The 23,962-nt window shown below is 42.0% G+C and overlaps 1 protein-coding gene across 5 annotated transcripts in view; it reads left to right on the top strand.

The window, feature by feature from the left end:
• ZMAT4 (zinc finger matrin-type 4) overlaps positions 1–19,868 on the top strand; it is a 168,528-nt gene extending 148,660 nt beyond the window's left edge. For all 5 annotated transcript variants that reach the window (XR_015744649.1, XM_087938846.1, XM_087938844.1 and 2 more), the window contains one exon: positions 19,284–19,868. Coding sequence is in view for 4 of the 5 variants with exons in the window: in XM_087938846.1 (XP_087794972.1) it covers positions 19,284–19,299 (16 nt within the window). In the remaining variant the exon portion in view is untranslated. The remainder of the gene's footprint in view (positions 1–19,283) is intronic.
• The last annotated feature ends 4,094 nt before the right edge of the window (positions 19,869–23,962 follow it).

Here is a 23,962-nt window from a genome sequence, read left to right as displayed (position 1 = left end):
AGCTTGTATTTTATTTTCTGATATTTTTTTGCCAATATGTAAGACAGAGCATTTATTTGTTGAGATGCAGAAAAAATGGACTTATCATATCCCATAGACTTGGAATGAGAAATCAAGAAGAATTCTCTAGAAAGATGTGATCAGAAGCACATAATACAGGTCTATTACAGTCATTTTTTTAGCAAGAGAATTAAACTTACTACGTTAAGAAAATGTTATACCTTGTAGAACATGTTAGGCAAATTGAATATATTCCTTACATTGATTTTATATTTGACCTGTGGAACATGCAGTCAAAATATAAGATCAATATAAGGAATTTATTTAATTTGCTTAATATGTAGTAGTGAACTCAAGGAGCTATCAGAAAGGAGACGGGAGATTGAAAGACAAAAAAAAATCCCAAAATTTCAAGAAAAGATTCATGAGACTTTCAGAACAAGCTATTCTGATAGTAATAGCAAAAAGACAGAAGATGAAGGGTGTGTGATGAATGGAAATAGATTTAGAGTGTCAAGCATGAAAAGATCTGATAGTAAGGAAAAGAAAAATGAGAAAATGTTTAAGAAATTGAAAGAAATCCCAGAAAAATATATAGATAACAATATTCAAAAGTAATCACAGATGGGAACTGATGAGTTCTTAAAGAAAGATGGGAAAACCCCATTCGTGATCCTGTTTACAAATGGAGTTACAGGATGATTAAAAATAGAATTAAAGAGATTATTGAAATGGGAGACTATTCTCTGTGTGGTGCCTGCCCTTTAAAATGATATTCCCCATATTCAAATGGCTCTGACCCTGATTATGTTCGTGAAGCTGTTAAAGATTCTTGGTGTGGCACCAATTACAGAGAAGATGGTATGGACATGTCCAGAGAGCAGCATCTTCCACCACGGGCAAGACTGCCTACCAACTAGACATCGATGGCCAACGATCTCATAGGCATCCAAAACAGAGATGGCAACACCATCAAGAAAAACATGCAAGTTGTGCACCTGCACCCTGGAGACACAGCTGACCATGCAAAATGATCCGAAAAGCGAACCCTGCATCTGCAGGAATAGGAGGAGAAGGAGGGGAAGGGGAAGAGGAAGAGGAGGAGGAGGAAGAGGAGGAAGAAGTGGAAGAGGAGGAGGAGGAGGAAGAGGAGAAGGAGGAAGAAGAAGAGGAGGAGGAAGAGGAAGAGGAGGAGGAGGAAGAAGAAGAAGAGGAAGAGGAGGAGGAAGAGGAGGAAGAGAAGAAAGAAGAGGGGAGGAGGAAGAAGAAGAGGAGGAGGAAGAGGAGGAAGAAGAAGAGGAGGAGGAGAAGAGGAGGAGGAGGAAGAGGAGGAGGAGGAGAAGGAAGAAGAAGAGGAGGAGGAGGAGGAAGAAGAGGAGGAGGAAGAAGAGGAAGAGGAGGAAGAAGAAGAGGAGGAGGAGGAAGAGGAGGAGGAGGAGAGGAGGAGGAAGAAGTGGAAGAGGAGGAAGAGGAGGAGGAGGGGAAGAAGAGGAGGAAGAAGAAGAGGAGGAGGAAGAGGAGGAAGAAGAAGAGGAGGAGGAGGAGGAGGAGAGGAGGAGGAAGAAGTGGAAGAGGAGGAAGAGGAGGAGGAGGGGAAGAAGAAGAGGAAGAAGAAGAGGAGGAGGAAGAGGAGGAAGAAAGGAGGAAGAGGAGGAGAGGAGGAGAAGGAAGGAGAAGAGGAGGAGGAGGAGGAAGAAGAGGAGGAGGAGGAAGAGAGAGGAGAGGAGGAGGAGGAGAGGAGGAGGAGGAGAGGAGGAGGAAGAGGAAGAGGAGGAGAGGGAGGAGGGAAGAAGAGGAGGAAGAAGAAGAGGAGGAGGAAGAGGAGGAAGAAGAGGAGGAGGAGGAAGAGGAGGAGGAGAGGAGGAGGAAGAAGTGGAAGAGGAGGAAGAGGAGGAGGAGGAGGGAAGAAGAGAGGAGAGAAGAAGAGGAGGAGGAAGAGAGAAGGAAGAAGGAGGAGGAGGAGAGAGGAGAGAGGAAGAAGAAGAGGAGGAGGAGAGGAGGAGGAGGAGAAGGAAGAAGAAGAGGAGGAGGAGGAAGAAGAGGAAGAGGAGGAAGAAGAGGAAGAGGAGGAAGAAGAAGAGGAGGAGGAGGAAGAGAGAGGAGGAGAGGAGAGTGGAAGAGGAGGAAGAGAGGAGGAGGGAAGAGAGGAGGAAGAAGAGGAGGAGGAAGAGGAGGAAGAAGAGGAGAGGAGGAGGAGAGGAGGAGGAAGAAGGAGGAGGAGGGGAAGAAGAAGAAGAAAGAAGAGGAGGAGGAAGAGGAGAAGGAAGAGAGGAGGAGGAGGAGAAGGAGGAGGAGGAGAAGGAAGAAGAAGAGGAGGAGGAGGAAGAAGAGGAAGAGGAGGAAGAAGAAGAGGAGGAAAAGGAGAGGAGGAGGAAGAAGGGAGGAGGAGAGGAGGAGGGGAGAAGAGGAGGAAGAAGAAGAGGAGGAGGAGGAAGGAAGAGGAGGAGGAGGAAGAAGAGGAGGAGGAGGAGGAGGAAGAAGGGAAGAGGAGGAAGAGGAGGAGGAGGGGAAGAAGAAGAGGAAGAAAGAGGAGGAGAAGAGGAGGAAAGGAGGAAGAGAGGAGGAAGAAGAAGGAGGAGGAGGAGGAGGAAGAAGAGGAGGAGGAGAGGAGGAGGAAGAGGAAGAAGGAGGAGAGGAGGAGGAGGAAGAGGAGGAGGAGGAAGAAGAGGAGGAGGAAGAAGAAGAAGAGAGAGAAGAGGAGGAAGAGGAGGAAGAGAGGAGGAGGGAGGAGGAAGAGGAGGAGGAAGAAGAAGAAGAGAGGAGAAGAGGAGGAGGAAGAAGAGGAGGAGGAGGAGAGGAGGAGAAGGAGGAGGAGGAGAAGGAAGAAGAAGAGGAGGAGGAGGAAGAAGAGGAAGAGGAGGAAGAAGAAGAGGAGGAAAAGGAGAGGAGGAGGAAGAAGTGGAAGAGGAGGAGGAGGAGGGGAAGAAGAGGAGGAAGAAGAAGAGGAGGAGGAAGAAGGAGAGGAGGAGGAGGAAGAAGAGGAGAAGGAGAAGCCTCTGCTGGATGTGTTTTTCTGGTTATGTTTCCTTTAGGACCCTCATGATTTCCCACCCCATATATTCTTTTTTGTTAATTTACTTTTTAATTACACGCTGCCTAGAGCCAATAGGAAGCCTATAAATTCGATGTATGTATAAATAAATAAGAAAGATGGTGGCCAACCATCCATGCAATCCTCAAAAGTAAAGCTCAGCTGAATGCCATCTAATTAATTAATTTTGCCAACTTTGATCTACACTTCTTTGGAGGAAAAATAATAATGTGAAGTCCAAGGATGCGATGGGGCTGAATACATAGTAAAAAATGTAGTTGAGAGTCAAGAGTCCAAGCAACCAAATCTCAATTCAGCCGTGGTCTCTGTTTTTTATGGTCCGGGTTCCTGAGCATCTTTACTTGATCTTACTTCTACAAGGTTCTTCTGATTCTTTTAGGACCATAACTCCAATGTAGGAAATGATTGCGACAGTCGGTTTTGGGACTGGCAAAAATGCAGGAGACTCGTCAATAAATAAACAAGATTCTCAATTATCAGTGAGGAAATCTGCCTCTTTGCCAGATCATGGGAGGGGAAGGAGGTGAGGAGAGGAGAGGAGAGGAGGGAAACAGGAAGGGAGAAGGAAGGAAGGGAGGAAGGAAAGAAGGAAGGGAGGAAGGGAGGGAGGAGGAAGGAAGGAAGGAAGGAAGGAAGGAAGGAAGGAAGGAAGGAAGGGAAGGAAGGAAGGAAGGAAGGAAGGAAGGAAAGAAGGAGGGAGGGAGGGAGGGAGGGAGGGAGGGAAGGAAGGAAGGAAGGGAAGGGAGGGAGGGAGGGAAGGAAGGGAGGAAGGGAGGGAAGGAAGGAAAGGAGGGAAGGAAGGATGGATGGAAGGAAGGAAGGAAGGCCATGATAGCCTTATTTCAATATTTGAGGAGCTGCCACAAGAAAGAGGCAAACCTATTTTCCAAAGCATCTGAAGGCAAGACAAGAAACAATGGATGGAAACTAATCCAGGAGAGAAGCAACTTAACACTCAGGAGAAATTTCCTAACCGTGAGAACAATTGATCAGTGGAACAGCTTCCCTCCAGAAGTTGTGGGCGCTCCATTATTGGAGGCTTTTAAGAAGAGCCTGGAGAGCCACTTGTCTGGAATGGTATGGAGTCTCCTGCTTGAAAAGGGGTTGGACTAGAAGACCTCCAAGGTCCCTTCCAACTCTATTATTCCGTAAAGGAAGGAAGGAAAGAGAGGAAAAGAAGAAAGAAAACGAGAGCATCTCCATCCTAATCTTCACAGGAATAAATTGGTTTTGAATGGGAAATAGCAAAGACTGCTGGAATTCATCGAATTCCTATCAAACCGAACTCTGTAAGAATCATGTTTAGGAAGGGTGACTGTTGGTAGCTGTTCTGTTCTTCTTTCTCTTAAGTTTGTGGCGTTTATTCACTCTTGTAAACTTGAAGAGTGCTCTATTTTCCCAGAATTAGGGATCGAAGTCACAGAGCACACAGATGTGGTAGGGGTTGGACCACCTCAAGGTAAAGGTTCCCTTTGCACATCTGTGCTAGTCATTTTCAGCTCTAGGGGGCGCTGCTCATCTCCATTACAAAGCCGAAGAGCCAGCGCTGTCCGAAGACTTCTCCGTGGTCACGTGACATGACTAAACACCGATAAGGCACGAGGAACTCTATTACCTTCTCACCAAAGTGGTCCCTGTTTTTGTACTTGCATTTTTACGTGCTTTCGAACTGCTGGGTTGGCAGAAGCTGGGACAAGGAACGGGAGCTCACTCCGTGACACGGCGCTGGGGATTCAAACTGCTGAACTGCCGACCTTTCTGATCGACAAGCTCAGCATCTTAGCCACTGAGCCACCATGACCCTCAAAGTTCTATGCAAAGATTCAGATATTCGAACAAAAGACAATCTTCGTTTGTTCTAACATTCCCGGGTATTTCTGGCAGGAGGATGAGTGCAAACCTTACCTTGGTCAAAAATGAATTGTCCTGGGAAGCAATCATTTTCTCTTTGAAGACTCCTCTTTTGAATTAACATTCTTATTAGTGTTTCTTAGCTAATCTCGCTTCACATATACATTATGATCTAAATTGGACTAGTGACTCCTGAGACACTTAATAAAGCAGAAGCAATGTGATGCTATCAAATCCAGCAGCCAGAACATTCATAAATTTAATTTGAAACGGTAGTTAGAGATGCTCAGCCAACCAGTTTTTGATAAGCAATTGCTTTGATCATTCCCCTTCATCTTTATGTTTGCTCTTACATGGTTTCCTTTAGTGATGAGAAATTAAGAATGTGGGGGAATATGATGGGTGCCTGGTTTAAAAAAATTAGCTGGGGGTGTGGGAAAGAGGAGAAAGAGCAGCTGTGCATATATGGTTGTTTTCTGGATATTTGCCTCGCCTTTCGGTATAAGAAACAGTACTGATTATTTACAATTAAATGTCTAAAAACTGCACAATTCTACAAATGTGTAGAACTACGCAAAAGGCTGTCCTTTCTTCACTGAAGAAGCTTTAGGTTGCTAAGGTTTTGTGTCAAGACTTTTATTAAAACACTAACCATGGAGCAAAAATTTGGACTTAGCAGAATTGAGAAACAGTGTCCAGAGTTCTCAGCATAGGAAAATAATTACTCAAGAGTACTAACTAGAAACTAGAAATAAGACCGCTGAAATACTATACATCTTGCTTCCAGTTTTCTTAGGGATTGCAAGCATCAGCTCAACGTCCAGATGAACTCAAGAATAACCATAAATCCAGGAGAGGCAGAATTACACCCAACTCTCCATATTAGGAAGGCACATACTTATTTTTCTAGTTTATCATTTTTACTTATTACTATTTGTATTGATTATTTGTGTCCCACATTTAGTATCTTTACAAACAACTAAAGGTGGCAAACTTATCCCTCCTCCTATTTTCCTACAACTTGCTAATAGGTTGAGTTGGCTATGGCTGGCAACAATTACTAAATAAAGTTAGCAGATCTCTTAACCATCAAATGAACATGGAAGAGCAGGAAATAGAAGCAGTAACTCTCTGCTACCATCCAGTGGGGGTCTGGGTTTTTGCAAGCCCAAATTTCACAGCCCAAGTCTTTGGCCGCATGTCCGACGCTTATAAGAGTTTATAAGCTGTGCTGACTTTTGGAGCTTTTTTTGAGTCCTACTTCTATTTATATATTAACCAATATTTGTATTCATTTTACTTTTGATCTGTCTCAAAAGTGTTTTATAGCTCAACACAGAATGTTCATTTATTTTGATAGATATCATGTTTCTCCAAAAATAAGACCAGGTCTTATGTTAATTTTTGCTCCAAAAGATGTATTAGGGCTTATTTTCTGGTTAGTTCTTATTTTCAAGGAAATACAGTAGTAAATGCATCCATCTGGCTGATGATCTTAACTGGGGCTTATTTGGGGGTTAGGTTTATATTACAAGCATCCTGAAAAATCATGCTAGGGCTTATTTTCTGGTTGAGTCTTATTTTGGGGGAAACATGTAGGTGGATGGGTGGGTAGATAGATAGATAGATAGATAGATAGATAGAGATTGACTGACTGACTGACCGACTGACTGACTGACCGACCGACTGACTGACCGACCGACTGACTGACTGACTGACTGACTGACTGACTTGTGCAATCAAACATCATAAGTACTGACATACTTTTATTGTAATATTATCTCTTAGCTTTACGTATCAACTTTTCCCCAGGAGAGAAAAGGAAAGGAAACTTTATTTTCCTTTGATCTTCAGAACAATCCTGTGAAATAGACATTGTTGAGTGGTTGGCCTAAAGTCTCTTAACCATTTTCCACGGCTGATTGTGGCCTTAACTCTGTCCTGAAGATTTTAACCTCCATAATCAACCTTGAAATTTCACAAATTCTGCTTGATGGAGAATTTTCATCCCGTCTTTCTTGTTTCCATGGGTAAAATCTGCTTGCATTATTCCTCTTGTCTGCGTGCCCTGGCTGCTGCTTCAAGTCCTTTTGTGACCACTTCTTCCAAGGGGCAATTTGTGGGTCCAATTTATTTTCTCATTAATATTATCACAATGTATTTGAATTCTCAAATTGAATTGGCAGAGGACCAGCTGAACGAGAACAAAAACGGGTCTAAGAGGTCAGATGTTCTTTGGTTTTAATGTGCCCAATTCCTATCGTACTTCTGGTATGAAAATGAACACATACGTACACAAATAATCACACCGAGGACTGCCAATGGGAATGGTTTGGAGCCACAGAGGCAGATAGACAAGAAATATATGCTGTTATCTATCATGAGAACCTTTATTGCCTCAGGAGAAGGTTTGGCTCCCGAGATATAGGTAGTCTTCACCAGCAAGCTGTGCAGACGGCAGCGGAATCGGACAGTGGGGAAGAACGGGGATCAGTCCGGGAGTCTGGAGAGGACTTGGATGAGGGTCTTGCATCTGATGAAGAGATGAGGCCAGGATGATCGGGGAGTGAGGTGCTGCCTCTGGAGCCTCTGGAGTCTAGCAACAGCAAGGCAGAGGACTGAGGGGAGCCTGTTCCCAATGTGCGTGTGCGCAGAGCTGCCAGAAGGCAAGAGCAGCTGAGACAAAAGGACCTACTCAGGAGTAAGACTGGGAGGTGATTGCCCCTTCCGTAAGGTATGAAGGACAGGCAAAGATGACAAAACCTTTGCAGGAAGCAAAGTCGTTCATTTGGTTCAGATTCATTCTTGAAGCTCTTTCCGCTTCAGTTGGTTTTTGTTCTAGTTTATTTGACACTTCTGTTATTGGCAGCATTTCGCAGGGGAGAAAGGTGGGTGCTTATCTCAAGGGACTGTTTGAGATTCATTACTGGCTGGGAATGACAACAATTCCCAGCATTTCAATAAAATAAGACTCGTTTTTAAAATAAGTGTGTGCGTAATTACGGTCTAGGAAGCCTTGGTCAGAACAGTTCATTTAGTGACTGTTCAAAGTTACAACAGCACTGAAAATAATGACTTATGGCTGTTTTTCACACATAGCAACTCTTGCAGCATCCTCATGGTCATGTGTTTAAAATTCAGATGCTTGGCAACTGGCATGACCAGCCAGATCAATGGGGAAGCCAGATTCACTTATCAATCATGTTACCAACTTAACAGCGGCAGCGATTCACTAATAATTGTGGCAAGAAAGGTCTTAAAGTGGGGCACAACTCACTCCACAGCTGTCTTGCTTAACAACAAAAATGTTGTGAGTCCATTGTGGTTCTAAGTCAAGGACTACCCGTACTATAGTTCCACTTCAGTATTACATCCCACCTCTTCTGATCCTTGCATTAACAAGAGACATCTTGCCATCATACTAGATCAGGGGTCTCCAACCTTGGCAACTTTAAGACTTGTGGACTTCAACTCCCAGAATTCCTCAGCCAGCAAAGCTGGCTGAGGAATTCTGGGAGTTGAAGTCCACAAGTCTTAAAGTTGCCAAGGTTGGAGACCCCGTACTAGATAGTTCCATACTCTCTTGAAATCCTCCATTGATGGAGCACCACAACTCCAGGAGACAATTTATTCCATTGATTAATTGTTCTCACTTGTCAGAAAATTTCTCCTTAGTTCTAGGTTGGATCTCTCTTTAACAAGCTTTCCCCCATTCCTTCTTGTCCCGTCCTCAGGTATTTTGGAGAATAGCTTGACCCCTCTCTTCTCTGTGACTCAAATATTGGATGGGTTATCATGTTCTCCCTAACCCCTCTCTTTAATAGACTAGACATACCTAGCTCCCTCAACCACATAACTCCCTCAGCCCCATCTATTCTCTGCCTCCTGAGTCCCAGCTGATCGGCTGGGTCTTCTTTGGTTGCCCTGCACAGGAGAACGGAGCTGGAAAGCAGGTTAGTGGGGTGGGGAGGGAATGGGGATTTTGCAGTATCCTTCTCATGCCATGCCCCATCAAGCCACACCCACAGAACTGGTAGTAAAAAAAAATTGAATCCCGCCACTGGCTTTATCCCACAGATTTCTTCACAGCTTTAACAAACCTTTTCATAGATCCAATAATAAAATGTTTTCCATATCATTGCCTTGATGTATATCACTTGTATTTCCCCTTTAATTTTTAAAACTTCAGCTACTTTCTTTTGTACGAGGTATCCTGTTCCAAACTATTCTCTTGGCCCGTCATCTGTAGTTCCATTTTTTTTCAGTTATTTCTATCATTTTTTATCACTTCTATCATTCCTTCCTTGACATATTTTTGAACATAATCTATCCATGGAATCAAACTTCGTTACTGAAACTGTTGATATCATAGATACTAATTTCTGGCTCCGTTCTTCAAAGATTTCCTTTAATGATATGACATTTGTGTCGTTTTGTAAGTCTACTCACCAGTTCTTCAGCTTTTGCCTCAGTCATTGGCTCTGTTTCATGGGGATATCTTCAGTTTGCCATGCCTCCTTCAGAATGTTCTGACCTAGGCTTCCCCAACAACACAAAGCTGAATCCTCATCCCAATAAACTCCTTTTATTTAATTTACAGCGAATTCCTCTCCAGCAAAGTCCAGGCCAACAGTCTTTCAAGAGATTTCACAACTACAGGCCTTTATCAGTCTTGGAGAGTGGCCAGGCCGATACATTTCAAACGCTGCAATACTTGGCAAGCATGCCAGAATGAACTAATGGTCTCCTACAAAGCCCACTCTCCTTTTACTCCTCTTTTATACTCTAGGGGAGGGACCATTCACCGTCCACCTGTGGCTTTACTCCCAAGTCGGTCCTTGTTCCTTAGCTGTTCCCTTCTTCTGGCAGCTCTGCACATGCGCACACTGGAAACAGGCTCCGGCTGTTCTTCTGCCTCACTGATGTCTGACGCTGAAGGCAGATGATAACTGTCAGACAGCCCGGGCGCCATCTCTGCCTCCGACATAGAGCACTCTTCAGAACCTCCCCCCAGGGACTCCAGGACTGGCCCATGTTCCTCCCCAACCTCCTCACTGTCCAAAACTGCTGCCAGCTCTGCTGGCCACTGTCAGGCCACAACACAGAAGTCCAACACCATCAACACCATAGGCATTTAAAACACTGAGTCAAAAGGCTGCTTTTTTGATAGCTGCTAAATAGAAACAAATAGCTTCGTGGGTGCCTTGTATTGTTGTTAATATCTGTCAGTTTTATCTGATAGACCATTCAATTCCTGTCACAAAATTATATGCAAAAACGCAGTACAAACTCTGTTCCTAGTACCAGCTGTCTCTCATCCTGCAAGCCACTCCTAGTTTTCATCCATACCGCTACAGAGTGTGCCAAGTCCTTTTGGTAGCCCCTTTCTGTGCCCCCACCCAAACCCAAAGAGAGTATTTTCTGGATTCAGAACTTCTAACTTGGGTTCAAGAAATTTAGGATCCTTTCAAGTGAACTGAGGTGAGCTCAGGTCTAGACACCAGGGAAATTAAGCCAGTGAAGGACATTAGGTCTTCCAAAGCGGAGCCAATTCTGTTTTTGAGTCCACCATAACTCAGAACATCTTCATCAAACACTTTTGAAGAAAAAAAAAATAAGATTGTTTTATTCCAATATTGCCAGCCTGCTTCAAAGAAGTGTTTTGTTCAAGCTGGTCTCATTCGGCCCTGTTGATTGTCAGCTATTCTTGGCAATACCACAATGGTTCCAAAATAGCAACCGTTATTACGAAGTACTAGGACATCCACAATCCTTAATGTTAAAAGGGGGTTAGACCTTTCAGAACATCTGCTGTGGAGGCCAAGGATAAAAAAACTTTAATTAGGGGCTTGGGACACAAGCTGAACTGATTGAGTCATTGTCTAACAGGCTGTTCCCAAAACAAGTGTTTGTCTTTTCTACCCATCCAAAGAGACTGCAACCGAAACAAAACCAGCAGGCTTCAGAAGAATAGGGCCCAGGGCTGCCATGCCATTTGCTGAGGGAGCTCTTTGCACTGATTACAGACTTTAGGAACATCCTGGTTTCCATGGAGATTGTGATGACCCGGGGCAAGGCACAGAGGCAACGCAGTCAGCTGATAGTTCAAACTCCCCATGATTGCTCCAACTTTATCCCAAACGCTCCCATGTCTATAGCCAGTCCCGGAGCAAAACAGTCACACCTACACCTCTAGCAGCCTGTGGCTGCAAATAGTCCAGCAAAACGCTGTTAGCACAATGACTTCAAGGCAAGAAATCCAGCCAGGCAAGGGAACAAGGGAATGAGTTCCGTGAAGCAAACAAGGAGTCCACAAAGCAAAGGAACTAGGCAGGAAGTCTAGCAAATTTCCGACATCAGCAACAGCACACAAAGCTCCACGAATTCAGCACTTGTTCCCAACAAGTGCCTCTCCCCACAGTGTCTCCTTAAGCCTCAGTCTGGAAGAATAACCCTTTGGTCCCAGTGACTGTCACAGACTGGATACCCTGCAACATTAACCTGGGACATGTATATTTTTAAATCTTCGTTCACAATATTGAAGCATTTATTCTTCGATCAGTAGTTGGCAGTTGCTGCTAAGCTCTTGTTTCCACCATTTTGGGATATAAAAATTCTTTATTGGCCAAGTGTGATTGGACAAGGAATTTGTCTTGGTGCAAATGCTCTCAGTGGACATAAAAGAAAAGACACATCTGTCAAGAGTCAAGAATCATCAGGTGCAACACTTAATAATAGTCATGGGGTACAATAAGCAATCAAATCATACTAGGAAACAATCAATATAAATAGTTAGGATACAAGCGACGAAGTTACAGTCATACAGTCACAAGTGGGAGGGGATTTATCGAGAGTTTCCTCAAAAGGCTACAGACACAGAGACCCCCTTCACATCTTTGAGTCCTTATCGCTGATCTCACACAAAAGTGGCTTCAGAAGCTGAAGAATTTTTACATCTGATGGCTGAAGCACAGCTTTCAAAATATTAGGAAATTAGGAAAAAACGAAGAGGCAAAATATTGAAAATGTATGTCCCACTTTAGGAGAATTGAAGCCCAGTTCTCACCAGACAACTTTTGGGTGTCTCTGTAACTTCACAATGCTATTTGAGGACATGGAAAAACTCACACATTTTCAAAAATGAATAGAATGGGGTTTTTTTTCCCTTCATTTTGACCTACACATGGAATGAATTTCAAATCTGCTTTCAGCCAGTTCTGTGACAAAATCATTTGACAGTCCTATTCAAGGGATTGTGAGAAAGTTTAACCATCCTGATAATGACTGTAAAGTTAAGATTTTTTTTTTCTTTCGAAGATCACTCCATAATCATAGAAAATGTATTCTCCAGTTCAAGCCTGAAGATTTAACAGGGACTGATGTGAGAAATTGCACAAAAGCAGTTGGTTTTATTTAGACTTTGTGCACAGATGTTTAATTGGAGCTGGTATTTATTAACATAAGCTGTTTTGTCAGTCCAAGATCTGAGCTAATCATAATATTAGATCTGGTGTGCTGAGGAAAATATCATGTCCTTCTAGGACTGCATCTGTAGTCCTCCTTAGTTGTGTTTGGGATCTATAACCCACTTGCAAGAGATAGATTTGATGTATGATTGTTTCAGTGTTGTAGAAAATACGTTTGGGGTTCAGAAGATCATAGTTAATCTCTGGCAGGGCTAGTTAAAAGAATTAGGTAGGGATGACAACTCTTTGTGACTTCATGGTCACAAAGACCCCGGCATTGTCTCCTGGAGTTTAGCCAACTTGTACTTGTCTGCTTTTGATGGGTCACTTCAGCTGTTTTCTCCCTCTGGGAACTGACCTGTCCTGAAAAAATGAATCTGTCCAACATTTCAGCAACTTCTTTAATTTTTAAATCTCCATCCTGGTCTCTCTATCTTTGCAAGAAACCTTAACATGAGAGAGAGAGAGAGAGAATCCCAGAATTAGAAAAGATCATTTTGAGACTATCAATTCTTGCCCAGTAACTCAGAATCTCAAAAGATTATTGTCTATCTTCTCCTTCAACATACCCAGTGAAGGAAAAGTCCATTTAAGTTCACGCCAACTGCTTCAGTGACTCCATCCAACCACCTCCTTCTCTGCCATTTCCTTCTTCTTTTGCCCTCAAACTTTCGCAGCACGAGGCTCTTCTCCAACAACTCCTTCCTTCTCATGAGGTGGCCAAAGTATTTGAGTTTCATCTTCAGGATCTGGCTTTCTAAAGAACAGTCACCTCCTCTAGAAGGTGTCCATAGAGGAGGTCAAAAGAGTCAATATGACATCCCTGACTGTGTGATCAATCCAATCTGGATTGGTCTCCAGGACTAGAGTCAATATGACAACCTTCCAAACCTTCAGACTTGTGCTGGGAGCCCATCTTCAGAGAACTATGTGGTGCCTGGTTGTATGTGGCCTTTTAGTGTTGATCGGGGTGTTGATGGCCTCCTATTAAGTCATTGGCTGTTGTTTCCTTGTGTTGCCAAGTCCTCGGCTCCTAAATACCAGATAAGATGGTGGTAAATGGAATAAATAAATAGAATAGACTAAAGCAAACATTCTGATAGAGTGAAGTTCCCTGAGGATGGACTTGGAAGGCTAAAATGACTGGCCCAGATTGGATCCTGCAACATTATTCTGGGATACGTATATTTAACTTCATTCATGTGTGATCAATGCGCCATCCCTCAAAAAAGGAGCAGGCCTACAGTCCCACAAAATCCCTGAGTTCTCATCACAGCAGTGGTGGTGTCAGCGTTCCAGGTAAAATCCATTCCAGTCAGTAACTCCAAGACACTCATCATCTCAAAGTACTGTTATTAGAATGGCACCTGCCACATTCTGTGGAATTCTGATACGAGAAGTTTTCCCCGGTTCCCCAAAAGGTCCCAACCTACAAACCATCCCGTTTTCCTTCATCATCACATCACCTGAACCAATCCCAAAGTAAGTTCCAATTCTTTCTGCGCCACACTCTTTAACCTTGAACTATCAAAAGAATTATATTTATATTTTGTCTACTAAGCGCTACTCAATTAACATCAACTACCCCCACACACACTTTCTCCAGCTATGTGGCAGCGATGAATTCTATAGCTGACATGTGATGTTCTACCGGTTCGGCCTGGTTCTGTGGAGCCAGTAGCACCAATGAGCAACAGAGACCAAACCGGTTCCCTCCAACACACTGCTGTTGGGCCCACCCGCCTGCCCAGGTTCCCATACTCAAATTTATTCCCTGCTTTTGAAGCGCGGCTACTGTGCGCGGCACAGCAGAAGTGCCATGCGGCAGGCTGAGCGCAGGCTCGCAGGAGGTGAGTTGGAATGCCTGCGCAACTTGTGCATTTGGCACATGCGCACATGCAAAGAGTGTGCATGCCCGCACACCCACCAAGCCGTGGCCACTGAACCGGTGGTGAAAATCTTTGAATCCCACCACTGCATCACAGGATATTGTCTCTTCGTCCTCCTCCTGATCATCTGTTGAAGTTTTTCTAGGTCCTCTTTTAAAAGACACTGTTGTGTTTTTGCCACTCAGGCTCTAAGAAGGTCATATTTTTTTTCCTCTCCCTCGACTTTACCCAGTAGAGATTCAATTTTTTTTTTCTCCCTCCAGTTAGTCTTCCACTGAGCTCCGGGAAATGTTATTAAGCACCGAAGCCATAAAGCACATCTGTCCCAAATTTAGGGCTAATCTGAATTGTTTTAACGTTTATTAATAGTTATGTGTTTGTTCTGTGTGCTTTCTGCTTCATGCTGGGAACCATCTGAAATATGAAGGAGGAAAATGGTCTGTAACATAATCAACATTCTAGCAGATGAATAATTATCAAAGCTAGTTGGGATTTTAACTGCATTTTAATTTATCACTCCTTGCCTCCTAAAAGAATCTGAATAATTATCCTTCCTCCAGAAAGGGAGGATATAACATTTCTGTCAGGAGATTTAAATTTGTCATCTTTCCTTTTCAGCATAAGCAGAAAATAGCCATGTTAATCGTAGTTAGAATGCCATTAAGACTTTTTATTTATTTTGGTTTGGAGTGATTAAAATGGTGTCCACCCATCTCAACATGCAACATTTGAGCTGTTCTTGTGTTGCCTTGCAGATGCTAAATCCTGGCTCATAAAGCACCACTGCTATACTCACACAGCATGCTGTGTTCCCCCAGCCCCCCCAATAAACTATATTCTAGATTAATGATGGTTAATCTAGATTCATGCCAGATGTTCCCTGAGTTCTTGTAATAAGTTAACTCATGAATCATCAACCGCCTGAATTGATTTCTATTTTGCATTTTGGGCCAACCCAGCCTCCGTCTTATGGTTCATCATTTAAAGAAGAAACCAAGCCAGAATTTAGACTTTGTCACATATTGCAGTGAGCGGTGTCTTATTTAACCAGTGTTTATTACCAGCTGCCCTGGATTAAGTTTGCACAATGCACACTGCATGATAAATATACATTGTTTTCCTTCATCCCGCTAATTATAGCAAAAAAAAAGAGCAAAGCCTTTAAATACAGATATGACCTTTTAAATGAGTGCAATTGAGTATATATACACTTGCTCACGTATATCTGTAGGAAGTAGCCCCCTCTCCCCCTCAAAGAGTGAAATATTAACTAAGGCAGAAAGCAGCTCTCACAGCTTCCAGATGCCTGAAGTCTGTAGACACGGATATTTTTGTGCCCATGAAGTTCTACTTCTGTTCAGTTCTGCAGCATCTCCAACGTGCGTTAGCAAAAGAAAGCACCTTTGATTCTATCTAGAATCTTTTGTGTGCACTTAGGCCAATGTGCAGGAACACCACACACGAGAGGTGCTTGACAAGGTTTTGTTTTCTGACACTGTGCTTGAGTAAACACCACGCAGAAGAGACCTAACTGCTACAATCTGAGACTTGTTTGACGTTTGGTGCAACATGGTGTTAGCGCAGTCACCCAACTGATTTGCTTTCCGTTTTATCGGATTTTAACCTGCCATTTTAAGCAGGTTAAACATATGCAGACCCAGCAAAAGGTTTAGCACACACATTAGACGCTAGGCTGGCTCTTTGTTCGAGAAGGATGAAACATAGAAGCGTTATTTCCTTTCTGAGATCCTAACGCTCTTGAGATCACTTTGCTGTCATGTCAGATTTTCTTCTCTGGAAGTAAGAAAAGATTTCAGGGAGATGAAATGAAGGAAGTGGGGAAATGCTTTACCGGTATGTGGAAGAACAAGTTTGCTCTAGTGGTTAAGGCACCAGGCTAGAAACAAGGAGGCTGTGAGTTCTAGTCTCCACTTATAATCAGCATGAAAGCTTGCTAAGTGTTGTGGCCCCTTCGGCAGCTGAATCAGAAGAGGAAGAGGCGTGGAAGTCATTTGTCAGAAATGGTGTAGGGTCTCCTGCTTGGGACTAGATGACCTACAGGGTCCCTTCCAACTCTGATTATCTATTAATCTGTCTGAAAATTATCAGAATTTTTGTCAGCCTTCGAGATCTTCCTCCTTTCCTTTGCTTTTTTCTGGCTGTCATGAGTAACGGGGGGTGGAAGGGGGAAATGTATGGGACGTGAGCTGAAAGTGTTATTAACTGATATTATATAAAGTGGAGAAGGTTTCTAATTCCTGCTTAGCTTTCTCTTCTCTGCACAACTGCAAACCTTTATCTGAGTAAGCCAAGGTCAACTAATCATCACCACCTGGAGATGTCCACGTGATGAAATTCACAACTTTTCATTGGAAGAACCGTTTGAATTGTTGGGGGTGGGAACATTTCACTCCCTTGATATATGTGATGTACGTGCCTATTTCCTCAGATTCAGAATTTTCTTGTTGCTACCACTTAACTTCCAGTAAAAGATGTCTTTTCTCTAATTACAAGAATCTAAGTATTTCTTTCTTGGATTTTGAACGGAGCACCAGCTGACAATTTTTCTTGGAATCTGCAGCACCTTCTGAGTGTGTGTGTGTGCGCGCGCGCGTGTGTGCATTGCTGGGAGAAAGCAAGCGTACCTTCCAGATCTTCCTTTGCAAATGTGGAAAAAGAGAGAGAGATTTCTGGTGTGTTGAGCCAGTTCAGGGGGAAAGAGAGGGAGCGTCACTTTCTACAGGACTTAGAGACTTTATAGCCTGCTGCGAAAGAGCAGCTGCTATCACTTGTCATGGGCTTGTCATGTTTGGGAGCCAGGTCAAAACACTGGGGTGACTTTGGGCCAGTCACACTCTCTTGGTCCAACCTACCTCACAGTGTTGCTTTTGTAAGAAAACTAGGAGAAGGAAGGCCTATTAGGTATGTTATCTGCCTTGAGTTATTTATAAAAGTAATAAAGGACAGCTATAAATAAATAAAAGCGAAGGATGGACCTCGATTTATTATTCCTCTTCTTAGTGTGTTCCAGTGTATTAGTCTGAGATCTCAAACCATGAGCCTGACTTCAGTTCCCAACTTTCCATAGTACCATTAATTTTGTTTGACAGAATTCAAGAGGGATGAGGTAAAGAGCGGGTTCAGGTATGGCAACATTTCTCAATCTTGGCCACTTGAAGAGGTGTGGACTTCAGCTTCCAGAATTCCTCAGCTAGCCAAGCTGGCTGGGGAATTCTGGGATTTGAAGTCCACACCTCTTCAAGGGGTTAAGGTTGAGAAACACTGAACTGCGGAATATGGAACTGTTCTCAACCAGCTCTCCAAACACGACAAAACCTCTGAAGTTAACTCAAAAGATTCCTTTATTAGGAGCGCCAGGCAAAAAAAATTTCTCTCACTGGAGGCTAACAAATCCGTCTGGCCGGGAGATGAATAGTTGTCTGCCACATCAATGCATATCCGCCCCCTGCCTTTTATCCCCAGAGCTAGGGTGGGGCTTCTCTAGCAGTGGTGGCTCTTCCTTCCCAAGGACCGGCCCATAGATTTCCACTGCTCTCCTCTCCTCTGCCTTCTGTGCAGCCGTGCATCAGGCACTGGACCCAACTGTTCTTCCTCTTCCTCATCAGCCACCTCAGACCTGGGGGCTGTTGAATCTCCATCTGAGGGGTGACAACGGATGACCCAGGCTCCATCTCTCCCTCTCTCCCTCTCCCTCCCTCTCTCTCCCTCTCTCTCTCTCTTCCCCCCCCCCTCTCTCCCTCTCCCTCTCTCTCTCTCTTTCTCTGCCAGCTCCATTCCTTCTTCCCCCTCTGAGCTCTCAGAGTTTCCTGACTCTCACGTCTCCTCCTCCTCCTCCTCTGATTCTGCTGATGGGAAGGAGCTGGACTGGAGGCCACAACAGCTACATCTTAGGAAAAGCTAAACATCATAAAAGCATGTAGAGAAAGATGACTCTTTGGGTTTCTTTCCATGTCTCCTTCATCCTGTTCATTTCAGTGTCTCATTTCTTTTTCTTTTTTTTTATAAATAAATTTTATTAATTTTACAATTAAAACAAACCAACAACGCATACACAAATGAAAGGAAAGAAAAAGAAAAAGAAAAAAAAGCGAAAAGAACGAAAAGAAGATAGACAGAAAGAATAGAAACCAGAGTCCTTCTTGTTAGGGATCTTTGGCAAACAAATTTCCAAAAAAGTGAAATACATAACAATGCACATCTTAACAGCAGCCAGACTAGCCTTCGCCCAATGTTGGAAACAACCCCAGGCGCCATCAGACGAAACAATCATCAAAAAAATCTCAAAGTGTGCAGAAATGGACAAACTAACTTTGGCACTAAAAAACAGAGATACCTCAATATATTACGATAGCTGGAACTGTTGGTACAATTGGATTGGCCGAAGATAAATTTTATACAATAAGGCAAAAGAGGACAGGATAGTAGATATATAGAATAGTAGATATATAGAAACATGTAAAGAATAGGTGTGTGTATAAGGCATAAATTAAGGGTTATGAAGAAAAGAAAAAGAGAGATCTTACAATGTGGAAAATGAGAATGTTTTTAATTGCTTTCTATTCTTTCAGTGTCTCATTTCTTTGTAGATGTGTTCAGTTACCTTTTTTTTTTTTAAAAAAAAGATGGTGCTAAAATATGAATGTGTGCTTGTTTATTTGCCTTTCTCCAAATGTGCGTTTGTCTGGCAGCATCTGCATGCATTTTTCTGCCCACTAAGTTTACAGATATATGGATTTCTGTGCACAGAGTTTTCTCCAGTGTATTTTTAATTAGCATTACTGGTGAAATACACTGCAACATTTGGAGAAATGTGAATTTCAGTAACTGGTAATGACAATTGAAAAATATGCAAGGGAGAAAGTTTGCCTTGCTAATATGAATTAAGTAGTTTTCTCTCCTTTGCTAGTGGTAAATAGGACACCAAATAGAAACTTGTCATTCCAGAATTTAAAAAAAAACAAAAACCTTCTCACTAATACAAAGGTCATCCTTTCTTTTTTCCAGCCTGAAGAATCAGTAGACAATCATCCAAGAATGAAGTTCAACCTCTAATACTTCTTCAAAAACCAGCCCTTGCACAGGGACAGGTGCTTTCTTGGACAATGAGCACTTCTTATGTGACATCATACATGTTTAGCTAATCTTTGCTTTGAGCAATGAATGGATTTTACTTTTTATTTTTATTTTGTGGTGAGTAAGAAGATTCAGATGGATTTTTTTATACCCTTTGGAGATAGAGTCTATATATTCGACATAAAATCAAGAGTATGTTTTAAAATGTAAGATATATCACCCATCTTCGGAGGCCAATGGAATAAAGTATTTTTCTTTTTTCATATTTATTCCCTGATTTATTCAGAGAGTATAAGATCCTATGAAATTATCTATAATTGTGATGTAAGTAACAAGTCTTCAAAAAAATAATAATAATAAACTTGATATCTTCACCATACTCCTGCATGAGTTTTGTCATCCAAACAGAGTGAGAGAGCAAGAAGGAAGAAAAACATTATTCCTGAGTAATATATAATTAATTACTTCTTCCAATGTTTGATTTCCAGTAAAGTTACTGAAAAGAAAGAAAACAAATAGGGCTGTTTGGTTATGCTTCCCTTAAGAGTGAATCAAAATAGTGAGTTACAATGGAGTCAAAGTGAAAAGGAATTTCAGGAAAACTTTAAACTATTTTTTAAAAAAATAATAGAACAATTCTCTGGTTTCCCCAACCCAAAACTGAACTTCTTGAGAGGGAATATTGAGTGTCCATTGCAGGGATGTCCTCAAAGGGATTTTTAAAAAGTGAAGATGGGAGCAACACACACACACAAACACACAAAGTTGGGTCTTTCATCACATGGTTAAAGCTACCAAGTTGGGTTTTTTTAAACCTTCCTGACCTTTTGGAGTAGAGTAGAGATAGAATAGAATGGAATGGAATGAAACGGAATGGAACAGAACAGAACAGAACAGTCCGTCCTCAGGCCAGATATCCTATACATTTCAAACAAATGGTTATCCAATCTCTTCTAAAAAAACTTCCAGTGTTGGAGAATTCATAGCTTCTGGAGGCAAGTTGTTCCACTGATTAATTGTTCCGTCAGGAAATTCCTCCTTAGTTCTAGGTTGTTTCTCTCCTTGATTAGTTTCCATCCATTGCTTCTTGTCCTACCTTCAGGTACTCTGGAAAATAATTTGACTTCCTCCTCTCTGTGGCAGCCCCTGAGAAATTGGACCACTGCTATCATGCCTTCTTTTCATTAATGGAAGAATGGAACGGAAGAACTGAATGGGCGACACTGTTGGAATCAAGCTGTCTTGCTTGAATGGTTGGAAGGAGAATTTGGTTGATGGGGAAGAGATCCAGTTGCCTTTTAGGAAAGCACCTTTGGGAATTGCTTTTGTCATCCAGGCTATCCCAAGATTGCTCCTCTTCAGAAGATGATTGTCTCAGAGTCTGTAGTAATAGTTTCTTAGCTTATGTAGATGTCAAGAGCTCTTTCAAGCAAGTCAACAGTAAGTAAAGGATTAATAGATTATCTGCCCCAGCTAATGCAAGGCTTCAGTTGAGATCATGGCAAGTTGGCCCAGCCAATAGCTTTATTCAAGATAACTTTTAAAGTTTTTCTAAGTACTTGTTCTGCCAAGACTTTGATTTCCACGTGAGTACTGATCCTTAGCTTGTTTTTTTAAAACTAATCCACCTTGCGTTAAAAAGTCGGCATGTTTTTATTTAAATTAAAAAATGTTAGTTTATCTTTCTGCCTATAGTAAGAACCCTGCTTACTATAATGACCAAGGCGATGACTGAAAATCTATTCAGAAAAATCTTCTGCTTTATTTGTTCTTTCGAAGAGCTGGCCTGCAAAGGTGCACTCTAATCTTGCTGTCACTGTTATTGATGACCGATCTTTTATTTATCTTGGCTGATCTTGCAGGGAAAAAAGACAAGCAGAAGGAAGCCACAGAACACCCTAAAGCTTTAAAGTCAATGGGCAAATTATGTCCATGTAGTCCCTGGGCGTTCTTACCATTTCCCCCCTTGGATCATTACATTCGCGTTTCAGAACTACCTGTATTATCCACCCTGTGTCAGAAGATCCATCCAATTAATCTTTGCCAACTTTGGGTCCTGAATATATATATATATATATATATATATATATGTATTATGAAGATAGATAGATAGATAGATAGATAGATAGATAGATAGATAGATAGATAGATAGATAGATAGATAGATAGATAGATAGATAGATAGATAATGAGAGATGGAGATAGAGATAGAGATAGATAAAGATATGGTAGATATATAGATAAAGATAGATGATAGATAGATAGGTAGGTAGGTAGATAGATAGATGATAGAGATGGAGATAGATAGAGATAGATAAAGATAAAGATATGGAAGATATATAGATAAAGATAGATGATAGATAGATAGATAGATAGATAGATAGATAGATAGATAGATAGATAAAGATATGGAAGATAGATAGAAAAAGATATAGATAGATAGATCAATTGATCGATAGATAGATAGGTAGGTAGGTAGATTGATTCTATCTATCTATCTATCATAACGCAAGAGTCCAGGATGGTCATAGGTGCCTAACTAAAATTGAAAACATTAAAAGATAACAGAAAATTTACACACGCTAATTCATATGCGCAAATGCCGATATATTTTAAACCAGATTTTCTTCCTTGGCATGATGGACTAGGAAAAACGACTGGGATAAATAGAAAGGTAGATAGGCAGCCATAAGAGATCATGGGAAGTCACCGCTCTTCAAGAACATTCCCACTATCTCTTATTGGAGTGTGGAGATAAGTCAAAGTGGTGAGTGTGTAACTAAATAGTCCCCTAAGTTGTGCTTGATGTGATGGCCCCTGACTAAAACAATAGCCATTCTTATTGCCATTAGTAAAAAAAGAACTACGTGATCATAGTCAATGAAAAAAATTCCACACTGTGCTCCTTTGTGAAGTTTTCTCTCTCCAATGATTAATTTCTCTTTAGTGACTATTTTAAGTCATTTGTCAGCTTCCTGCTGAATCCACTTAATTAGCAACTCCTGACCTTTAAAAAGCACATTCCATGAAATGCAATGATAAATGAGGGGGAAAAATCCAGTCTGAATAATTATTCAATTTCCAGAATAATTTGCTGGGCTGGCCCTCTCAATGTTCTAGCAGCTCAAACTTCCTTCAGAAATTATTTCTGGAATTTTTTCTTTCCTTTGGAAAAGGGACTGAGGTGGCTTTTTGACAACCTGGTGTTGCAGCATAAGCCAAGATAGGTGAATCAAAGAAGAATTTGAAAGAAAGAGACATATTTTATCGTAAAAGGCATTGCGTTCTGCCTTAGACTTCCAGAATCCGTTGCCCTCCAGAGGTGCTGGACTTCAACCTCCAGAATTTATAGCTGAATGGAAATCATGAGAGCTAAAATCAAACAATCTAGAAGGCAAATAAATGGAGAAGTTTTATGTAGAGATATGTGGAGTCCTTGCTGCGCTCTAAGATTGGATGTTTGCTTGCAGACTTTTCATTGACTTGGTAACATCATCAAAGCAAGTAGGTATGGATTTTCTCCAGTGGTGCGATTCAAAAATTTTTACTACCGGTTCTGTGGCCGTGGCTTGGTGGACGTGGCAGGGGAAGGATATTGCAAAATCCCCACTCCTTCTCTCCACTCCTGGGGGAAGGTTACACCAAAATCCCCATTCCCTCCCCACCCCAGTAACCTGCTTTCCAGCTCCGTTCTCCTGTTCAGGGCAACCAAAGAAGACCCAGTTGATCAGCTGGAACTCAATGGGAGGCAAAGAATAGATGGGGGTGGGGCCAGTCAGTGGTGGTATTGGCCAGTTTTCCAAACTACTCAAAATGTCCGCTACTGGTTCTCCAGAACTGGTCAGAATCTGCTGAATACTCCCTGGTTTGCTCCCTGTTTGTATATACTAGCTTGCCCTGCCCTTGTTGGTGTGTTTTCTCCTCACTAGTTCCTTGATTAGGGTATTATTTTCTGATTCCTGCTTGCTTGTTTACCTGATGTTATTCCTTGCTTATCTGGGGGTTGGCTGCTGGAGGAGATGGGTTCTGGTATTGTTTCCTTCTTAATTTTTGTATTGTCTTGTTTAAATGTTATGTAAGTGTGGTTTATCTCTATGGGTCTATTAGTGGCTTGAGTTATCTAAATGCCAAACTTCCAGAATCCTCTAGCATTATTGGCTTGGTCTAAGATGCTCATTTGAAACTGAGGTTGAGTCTGTCCGTGTATTCTGAAATTAGCAAGGTGCCAGTGTGTTTCCTGAGGGCTAGTTGGTGCTCATAGGTGCATCCTACTAATCTTTGTCTCTCCCACGTATGTGGCTATTACAGTCCTTATACTGTAGGTTGTAGATGGCACACGTTGTAGAGATCCTATTGGCATTGCCCTACAGGTTTAGTTTTGTTTGTGAGAAATCAGGTCATCTACATTATTTTACAATATTGTCCTATCGTCTATCATATTGTCTATAATGATATGTTACATACATATGATAGGACACATGATAGCATAAGTTTATCATATTTTTTATTATAGTCATATCGTATATTGCCATATCCCTCTTCTGAGGAAGATGAGCAGTTCGAAAAATGTGAAAATAAATAAATAAACGCCAATCAACAGAGAAAGATGA

This window comes from Pseudonaja textilis, chromosome 9 (genome assembly GCF_049901715.1).
Source record: "Pseudonaja textilis isolate UNSWEBS1 chromosome 9, rPseTex1.2, whole genome shotgun sequence".
In the NCBI taxonomy this organism is placed as follows: Eukaryota; Metazoa; Chordata; class Lepidosauria; order Squamata; family Elapidae; genus Pseudonaja; species Pseudonaja textilis.
This window is presented reverse-complemented; position numbering and strand designations above follow the sequence as displayed.